The 9,345-nt window shown below is 58.3% G+C and overlaps 1 protein-coding gene across 1 annotated transcript; it reads left to right on the top strand.

Annotated features, from left to right (window-relative positions):
• The first annotated feature begins 462 nt into the window (after positions 1-462).
• On the top strand, positions 463-5,605 carry PTGES2 (prostaglandin E synthase 2). Its single transcript, XM_037036805.1, has 7 exons — positions 463-1,361; positions 2,496-2,693; positions 3,414-3,472; positions 3,858-4,007; positions 4,257-4,457; positions 4,582-4,699; positions 5,388-5,605. The coding sequence occupies exons 1-7, from the start codon at positions 1,092-1,094 to the stop codon at positions 5,508-5,510; spliced, it is 1,119 nt and encodes a 372-aa protein (XP_036892700.1). The 5' UTR covers positions 463-1,091; the 3' UTR covers positions 5,511-5,605.
• The last annotated feature ends 3,740 nt before the right edge of the window (positions 5,606-9,345 follow it).

Genomic DNA, 9,345 nt, shown 5'->3' with positions numbered 1-9,345 from the left:
CCGCGGGGACAGAGTGCCGCACGGGAAAGCTGTAGGCCGCGGCTGCAAGGCGAAACCAAAAGAATGGAGCCACGCGGCGTAAGGCGTCTGGCAGGCCGGACCCCTGCCCCAAAGTCCAGAACCTTCAGGACGGAGAGCCGCCTGGCATCAAGACTCCACCCCCGCAGCCCGAGCCCCACCCCGGTCCTAAACCCGGTACCAGCGGCAGCCAGCCAGCGAGCAGAACTCTGCGCCCGCCCCACCATCAGACTCCACCCCTCCTGCCCCTTCAGATCTCCGCCTCCTCCAGGAGCTCCGCCCCTCCCGGCCGCGGGCCGGGGCCACCCTGAGGCTGCCCACGGAGAAGCCTAGGTGGTGGAGACTCCGGCGCTCCGCCAGGGCTAACCAGTACAGCAGAAGGTCGGGGAAGACTGGAACCCCCATTCTGCTTCATCCTACCTCTGGGAACTCGCGGGTGGTAGAGGCGGCGTCTGCGCATGGGCGAAATCTTAGACACATGATTTCTTTAGGTCCCCAACGCGTAGGGAAGTTTTTATGGTTCAGGTCATAGGAGAAATGGTGCAGTGGTGCGGGAGGGTAGAAAAGCCTGAGTGTCTGGCGCTCACTGTCGGTCAGGTATGAGATGTGGCTGCTTCCACAGCCCATAAGGACCCGTAGCCGTGACTCCTTGACACTCCGAAGGGTTTAGTCTCCTTGGGTTGGGTAAATGAAATAGAAGTTACTAACTATTACAGACGACATTGGGGCTCAGAGGCCACACCGGGAGCTACGTGGCTGAGTCGAGGCTAGCGCCCGGGTATTCCCGGCCTTTGGCCCGGGTCACCACCAAGTTCTGTTACATCTACATCTACAGGAGCTGAGGAATTTAGCGACTCCCAGACATCCCCGGATGTGTTTCTGCGCCTCTGCGGAATGTATGACAGCTAGACGCCTGGCAAACACGCCCCAACCCGGGAGAGCCATCCCTCCCCACTCCGCGTCACTGTCACCCCGGCAACCTGCTGAGTGCCCGAGGCTCGGCCCTTTAAGGGAAGCCTAAACCCAGCGGATCTTGGTTTCGCGCTCCCGCCCGCGACGCCGGCCGTGTGGACATGGCCCAGGCTGCACGGGTTCTGTGGCCCGGCGGGCGCGCTCTGACCTGGAGGTTGTGCCGGCTCCCAGCTCCCGGACTACCGCTGCAGAGCCGGGCTGGAGCTGCGGGGGCGGCAGGAGGCCGGAGCCCTGCCGCTATCGCCCCCAATGGGAGCCGCCGGCTGCTGGGGGCAGCGGCTCTGGCCCTGGGGGGCGCCATGGGGCTGTACTACACCGCACGTTGTCACTTGCGCTCTCAGGATCTTCGAGCTGAGCACCCGGCCGCGCAGGTAAGCTGGGGCTGGACTGAGCCTTGCAGGGGTAGGTAACGCTGGGGCCAGCGTCGAACTTCCGGACTTCTGGGAAGTGGCTGGGTCATGAATCTCTCCCGCTGTCCTCTCATGACCTTGGGCGAGTGACTTGGTTTTGACTCCGAGTCCTTAGCGTCTTCATCTGTGAAATGGGCCGCTACTGATGCCTACTAACTAGAATTGTCTTTGTGTTCAGGTCGTTTTTCTAACTTACTTAAAGACTTTTTAAGGGGAAGATTTTTGAGGTCACAAAAGAGGGAAAGAAAGCTTCTTTCACTTTACCCCATTCCAAATCCTAAGGTTATGTATTTATTTATTGGTATTGTTATTAGCATTTTTGTGGGACAGATGACCCTTAGACTCCAGGTCCTGAGAAAGGGAGGGGCATGAAGTGTCCCCCCTGCTGGGCCCCACCATCCACCCTCACGTGCTTTTTCCTGGACCCAGGGTAACAGGGCTGGGTGGGAGGGGAGCAGAGGTCTCCGTATCTCCCTGCTTACCTCCATGGTCCAGCCTCAGTTTCCCATCTGAACATCGAGGGCAGGGGACAGGAGCTCACCCCGGCGTTTCCTGCTGGACGTGTAGGATCCAGGATCCAGGCCCAAGGCCCTAGTACAGCCCTTCTCACTTGGAGGTTTGGGGCAGAACCCACTCTGGCTAATGCTGGGCTACGGGCTGGTGGGCTGTGGCCTCGCTCTGCCCCCTCTTCTAGAGGTCCCTGGGGTTGGGGGAGTGGGGATGTGTGCTCTGATTTGAGACATCATTCTGCATCTTGGGAGGGCACTTCTGTGGGTGTCTGCTGTCTCCTTGGGACGAGAAGAAGAGGACAAGTGTCTTTCCAGTGTAGGACAGAGACCAGAAGCTTCCTTCTGCACAGACCACACGTCCTGCCCAGAAAGCACCCTGGATCGGGGCTGAGCCGGGCTGTCCATTGCACGAGCCTGCCCCCAACCTCCCCGTGTCCCCTTTCTCCCTGTCATCTGTTATCCCCCCCCCATTCCTCCTGATGTTTTCAGGGGCATCTTAGAAGACTCCTCTAAGAAACAACTTTGCTTGGGGGCAGGCCTGGGGACCAGGCCTCAGAAGCCGCGCCCCCCTCTGCTCCCCACCCAGCTTTCCCTGTCCGACCGCCTGCAGCTGACTCTGTACCAGTACAAAACGTGTCCCTTCTGCAGCAAGGTCCGCGCCTTCCTCGACTTCCACGCCCTGCCCTACCAGGTGGTGGAGGTGAACCCTGTGCGTAGGGCCGAGATCAAGTTCTCCTCCTACAGGAAGGTGCCCATCCTGCTGGCCCAGGAAGGAGAGAGCTTGGTGAGCCCTGGGAGCCCCCTACCATGTCTGGGGCTGTCCTGGAATACCCTGAGTCAGGCCCTGCTTTGCAGCCCTGGAAGGAACTTGGGCTCTTGGTCACAGCTGAGAATTAGAGGGGAAAGTAGCTGGTGTACAGTAGCTGCCCAGTAAGTGTGGGCTGCTGTCCATCCCCTCCAACACCAAACACCAGCTGGGTCTGAGGGATGCAGACAGAGCACCGCTGAGCTCAACAGTGTAGGTTCTGAAGTCAGGTTGGTTTAGGTTCCAGGCATGGCTCTGCCTCTCACTGGCTTTGTGACTTAGCCTCTCTGGGCTTGCGTCTTCATCCGCCAGCAGAGGACCATACCCTCCAGGTTGCGGGGAATGCCTGCCCAGTGCTTGGTTGCTGGTATGCAGCTTCTGGAGTCCACCCTGCCCCTCAGTGGCCCGGAGGCCAGGCGGGGGGACAGGCAGGGCCCAGACCCTGGGTCCTCCCCACACCTACCTCCCCATTAGCCATGCTTGGATCTCCCTGAGGGCTTAGGATGGGCTTCCCTGAGAGTGGGGGCTGTGTCCTGGAAAGTGGGAGAGCTCGGTGGGCATGAGTTTTAGGGGTGAGCCCCCAGTGGGGACCGACAGTGCCCTGGTTCCACCAGGCCGGTTTCCCCGGAATGCCTGGGCCCCGTGTTGTTTAGAGCCTCCCATCCCCACCCACGATCCAAACGACCTGTTCTCCTCCAGCAACAACTGAACGACTCCTCCGTCATCATCAGTGCCCTCAAGACCTACCTGGTGTCCGGGTAAGGGGACCCTCGGAGGCCCAGCAGGCCGCCTTTTATCCCTTCTGTCTCCAGGGAGGCCTCACCTGTGTCCTGCATGGGAGCAGGGCAGGGCTGCTGCTTACATTTCCAGAATGGGCCGTGGCTGTCCTACCCTCAGCCTACCCCTCCGCTCTCCCGCATGTCTCCTCTGTCAGGGAAGGTTTCCTGGTGTCTGCCCCAAATCCCTCCTGCTGTGGGACCTCCTGTTTCACCCCCAAGAGGGTGGGAAACATATGTGGGTCAGTCCTGGCTCTTCCTCGGGGCTGGGTCAGGCTGGGGTGGGTAGTCAGTCACCTGAGGAGGCGAGGGCTCAGTCTCCTGGAGGAGAAAGGAGCTGGGGTAAGACTCTGGATGTGTCCCAAAGGCAGCCCCTGGAAGTCATCATCACCTACTATCCACCCATGAAGTCCTTGAATGACCAGGGCAAGGAGGTGACTGAGTTCTGCAACAAGTACTGGCTAATGCTAGACGAGAAGGAGGCCCAGCAAATGTATGGTGGGAAGGAGGCCAGGACGTGAGTGGGGCTGCGGCTGCCCGGGAGAGGGTTGGGGGGGTCTTCCCCAGAGGGGACCAGGCTGGGTGAGACGCTGCGAGGTGGGGGAGCAGCGTGGGAGACCACGAGGGCTGGGGTTGAGTCTTCCTAAGGACCTGCTGCTTAGACCTCTGCTTCCCATCCATACCCTGGGGGGTCTAGATAGTGGGTCTGCTCTGCTCCCCACCTCCAAGGCCCACCTGGCCCGCCCTGTCCCCTGCTTGCCCGCAGGGAGGAGATGAAGTGGCGGCAGTGGGCGGATGACTGGCTGGTGCACCTGATCTCCCCCAACGTGTACCGCACGCCTGCCGAGGCCTTGGCCTCCTTTGACTACATTGTCCGGGAGGGCAAGTTCGGGGCTGTGGAGGGCGCCGTGGCCAAGTACCTGGGCGCAGCTGCCATGTACCTCATCAGCAAGCGGCTCAAGAGCAGGTGATGGTGTGCATGCATGTGCACGTGTGTGCTGGCCTTCCTGCTGGCCTTCCTGCTGACCTCCCTGCTGACCTCGCCTGGGCCTGGGTAGGAGCTCCTGACGGACTTTCCTATCCCTGCCCAGACATCACCTCCAGGATGACGTGCGCAAGGATCTGTACGAGGCCGCCAACAAGTGGGTGGCAGCCGTGGGCAAAGACCGGCCCTTCATGGGGGGCCAGAAGCCAAACCTGGCTGATCTGGTGAGTGGGGTGGTAGCAGGGGTGTGCCCAGGTTGAGGGATGTGGCTCTGGGTCGGGGAAGCCCAGGCAAGGAGAGCCCAGGTGTTGGCAATACCTACATCTCCTAGCTCCCCCCCCTCAGAGGCAGCTGGTTCCATCTGTGGTGTGGGGCTTAAGGGAAACGAACTGCGAGGAACTGTCATGGTTCCCATAACTGGCAAGTTTAATGGATGGGTTGGCTTCAGGCCTGGCTGGATCGAGGGGCCCAGGTGGTCTTACCATGCCCTGTTGCATCTCAGTTCCTTGGCCCAAGGCCAGCCTTTGTCCAGTGCCCCAGCCTCCCCCCAGCAAAAGTTCTGCTTCCCTGTCCGTGGGGAAGGGTTCCTGCAGCCAGGCTGATTGGCAGGCCCAGGTCTCTGGGTGGTGGGAGAGGTCTCAGGGCATGGGAACAAGGGAGGGCATTTTCCCAAAGGAAACTCTGGGCAGGGGGAGGGGGAGGTTGCCCCCAAAGGGGATGTGGGTATGCAGCAGGTAAAACTTGGGTATCCCTCATGCTTCATTCAAAGCCCCACATCTAAAGTTAGTCCTTCAGTGGGTCATGAAGCTCTGGGACAGGGGAGGTGACAGGCCCCAGGGCACACAGCTGGCACATGATGGGGCAGGTCTGGATGCACCTCTGTCCTGCCCCCTCTGTCCCCCCACCCTCCAGGCAGTGTATGGTGTGCTGCGTGTGACCGAGGGCCTGGAGGCCTTTGACGACCTGATGCGTCACACCCGCATCCAGCCCTGGTACCTGCGGGTGGAGAAGGCCATTGAGGAGGCCTCCCAGTGACCGGAGCAGCCCACTAGAAGGAACCGGAAGACTGTAGAAGACTCTGGCTGCCTGGGACTGGGTCCACGGGACCAGCACTCGGCGATGCTGGGCAGGGTAGAAGACTCTGGCTGCCTGGGACTGGGTCCACGGGACCAGCACTCGGCGATGCTGGGCAGGGGTGACAGGATCATTCTACCTCTTGTCCACCCCCATCCCCGCAGCATTCTCTGTTTCTAATACTGGACATCTTCCGGGGAACGGCCCCCTGAGGGACGCAATGAGGCTACCTCCCCCCACTTCCCTGCTGGAACTCTTGGGGCTGCCCTGTCTAACCCTGTGATTCGGAATTGGGGTGGAACCCCACTCTGGACAAGGCAAGCATGGACGCCCTGGGTTAGGGGAGAACCCCATCCTTGGCTCCTCCTTGTGGTTGCTGTTGTTCCCAAGCATCCCTGGACTCTGTCTTGTTCGAAATGAAAAAAATTGCTGCCCCCTCATGGTGGTGCTGCTGTGAGGTTTGTGGGTGCTGGGCAGGGTGGGGGGTGGGGGAGTGGTTTTGGGTGGGGCGTTGGTGGAGCTGTGTTCCTGTGACCACCAGAGGTCACTAGAAGATGCAAAGCCCTGTCGGAGATGAAAACACAGTCTGGTGCTGCCACCTTTGGGCCAACTGAAGGATTGTGTCTTCTCTGGACAGATATTACAGGGACTCTATGTGCCTATCTGTAAAATGGGTGTAGCATGCATGGGTATGACGGAAGGCAGGTAGGAAAAGCCACACTTTCCAGGGGAAAAGGCCTCAAGCTGGGAATCCCTGCCCCATCTTGGTCATGCTTAGGTTCCCTGTGCCTTGATGGTAGCAGAAGGCCCAAGATAGGAACACTGCCACCGCTCACGGTGACCTTGGACAAGCCCTTGGAGGCCAGTGAACTTCCGTGGGGTTGGTGCCATCAGAGTCAACAATGCACCCAGCAGGCAACATGTGAGGGGTACGTTTACTCAGCCACTGGGTCTGCTGTCTGTTCTCAGAACACACTCGCTGCTCCATTCCCGCCCAGGTTCCCAGAGCTCACAGTCCAGAGACCCGGGGAGTGAGAAGGACGAGAGTGGTGAGCACAGCGGGTCCCTCCTCCCTGGGAGTCGGGGGAACCACAGCCTAGGGCTCAACGATTTGGGTTCACTTTTGTTTGTTAGTGTTAACTTTCACCTTGATCATTCAAATAACATTTATTGTATATAAATAGAACCAGCAGATAAGCAAAAAGATGATACCGTCCTACCACCCAGAGATACCCACTTAAATTTGGGGGGGGGTACAGCCTTCTACTTTATTTTTTACATAGTTTATATGTAGTACACATATATGTTTATATTTCATATGTAAATATATAAAGATATTTATAAATATACAAATACCTTTATATATTTATAAATATTAAAGATATCTTTATATATTTCTAACAGTTAAATGGGGCCTATTTGGTGGCAAGTCTTACGACGTCCCTATGAAGTAGGGACAAACACTTTGCAGATGAGAAGACTGAGGCACCAGAAAGGTTAGGTGAACTCCCTGGTGCCACACCACTAGTAAGCGGCAGAGGCAGGGTGTGAGCCGGACCTCCTGGCTCTAGTCTGTGACCTTCACTACAGGGTGGCATGGCTCCTCTGTCTCTAAATGAGGTTTTCTTTATTTTAAATAAAAAGGTAGGCGACACAGGGGCCGCTCAGTCCCAGGTGGGACACTGGCCTCCCTCTCCTTACTGACGGTTGGGTAGCACTCCACGTGGCGCACAGTGTTCCCTCGGTGACTGACCCCTAGCGTATTGAACCAGTCAAGTGGGAAGGACGTTGTGGGCAGAAGTGGCCGAACAGGGAACAGGAGGTGTAATGTGCTGAATAAAGGCCCCCGAATATATCCAGGTCCTAACCCCTGGGAAGTGCGAAAATTACCTGATGTGGTAAAGGGACTTTGTAGATAGGATTAGATTCATGGTTTTGAGCCGGAGAGTTTTCTAATCTACCCAGGTGGGCTCTAAATGTCACCGCAAGCATCTTTCGAAGAGGGAGACTCGACCCCAGAAGCACAGGCTAGAATTGTGAGGACGCGGTCACAAGCAGAGGCCTGCAGGTGGCCTCCAGAAAGAACCAGCCCGAGGACGTTCAGTTTCTGCCTGGTGAAATTAATTTTGGACTTCTGGCCTCTAGAACTGTGAGAGAATACATTTGTGCAGTTTTAAGACACACTTTTTAACAGCAGACTTAGGATACTAATGCAAATGGTATCCGCCAGTGCAGCCAGGGAAGAGACCGTACAGCTTTGTCCCCCTCTGTAAAATAAGGGGGTAGGGCTTAGGCTCCGGCCAGTGTGGGCGGGGCCAACGCTCTGGCTCCAGCCTCCACAGCTGCTGTGGGGAGATAAACGTTCCTCCTGGGCCACCGGGGCTGGGCCAGTGAGGACAGCAAATGGCCAAAAGAGAACACTCCTTCGTGGCCCAGCCCGGGAAGCCAAGAGCAGGGGGCTTGGGTTTCTCTCGCTCCCTCGGCGAGGTGGGGGGGGGGGCGGCGGGGGGGTGGGGAGGGCTGGGACAAGCCCCTGGTTCTGCCTGGCCTCAGTTCTCTCATTCTTGGTTTACCCTCTGCTCTCTCCTCCTGCCAGCCCTTCCCATCCGCTCTGGCGGGCCTCTCCAGCCACTGGGACAGGACTGCGCTGGTCTGCTCCAGTTTCCCTGCCCGCCCTGGAGACTAGGGACCAAGGTCCACACCCCGGGGGCTGGGCCCCGCTCACGGCTGCTCTGGTCTCTCCTTTCCCCTATATTCCCACCCCATCAAACCAGCAAGATCAGGAGGGACCAGCCAGCAGCCGAGGCCAGGAGCACAGCCTCACAGTTGGCCAAGCTGATTTGAATCTCAGTTTAACATTCACCCTGTGTGAACCCGGATGAGTTCCTCCCCTTTGAGCTGTGAGAAGGGACTGTGCCCATCTTACTTGTGAGGCAACTGAGGCTCAGTGAGGCATGAGATTTGCCTGATACCCCGCTGCCAAGGTGCCAGGACTGATTAAGTACAGGCCTGTCCCATGGTTCTCTGTGGCCTCCCGGCCTGGGAGAGAGGCCAGGGACCAGGTGGCCCTCGGTGAAGGTCCCCAGAAGCAGATCATGGCACTCTTCCAGCTCTGGTGGAGCCCACTGTCTTCACCCCCAGGCATGCAGCACGCTGGGGGTCCACCGGCCTGCATTTGAGGGCCTTGCTCATGCCAGGCTCTGGGCACATCCCTCCCCCTTCTGGAGCCTTAGTTTTCCCATCTGCAGAATGGGGCCATAGTGGCAGAATTACCTCCTAGAACCGCTGAGGGGTGAGGTCCTACATGGGCAGCGCCCCAGCTGGTGCTCCGTAAACCTCGCTCCCAGGACTTGGAGCTGACCTCTCATCTCTAGCTGCAGGAACGAGGTTGAAGAGCCCCTCCCCCGCACCCCCACCCTGCTCTCCTGATGGATTTCCCCTCAGATGCCAGAGATCCCAGAGCTGCATGAGCTTCCTCACTGGGAGGCTGGAATGGAAAGCATTTCGGTGGAAATTACTGTGTGTGTCTGGAATCCTGGAAGGGGAGGGGACCCTGGAGACGAAACTGCCTATTAAGGGCCAGCCATTTCCAAAGCCTTCTGGACTCTTTCCAATTGCCCTTCCAAGCAAATCTGGAGGCAGACTCTGAAATGTGGCTCACTGGGCTCAGATCCGGGGTCAGCAGGGCTGCGTTCCTTCTGGAAGCCCCAGGGTTGAATCTGTTCCTATTCCTGGCATTTTCCAGCTCCAAGAGGCGCCTGTGTTCCTGAACTTGTGACCCCTTCCTGTCTTCAAA

The sequence above is a fragment of the Sturnira hondurensis genome, unplaced genomic scaffold, assembly GCF_014824575.4.
Source record: "Sturnira hondurensis isolate 20B ecotype Veracruz unplaced genomic scaffold, ASM1482457v3 Scaffold0022908, whole genome shotgun sequence".
NCBI lineage: Eukaryota > Metazoa > Chordata > Mammalia > Chiroptera > Phyllostomidae > Sturnira > Sturnira hondurensis.
This window is presented reverse-complemented; position numbering and strand designations above follow the sequence as displayed.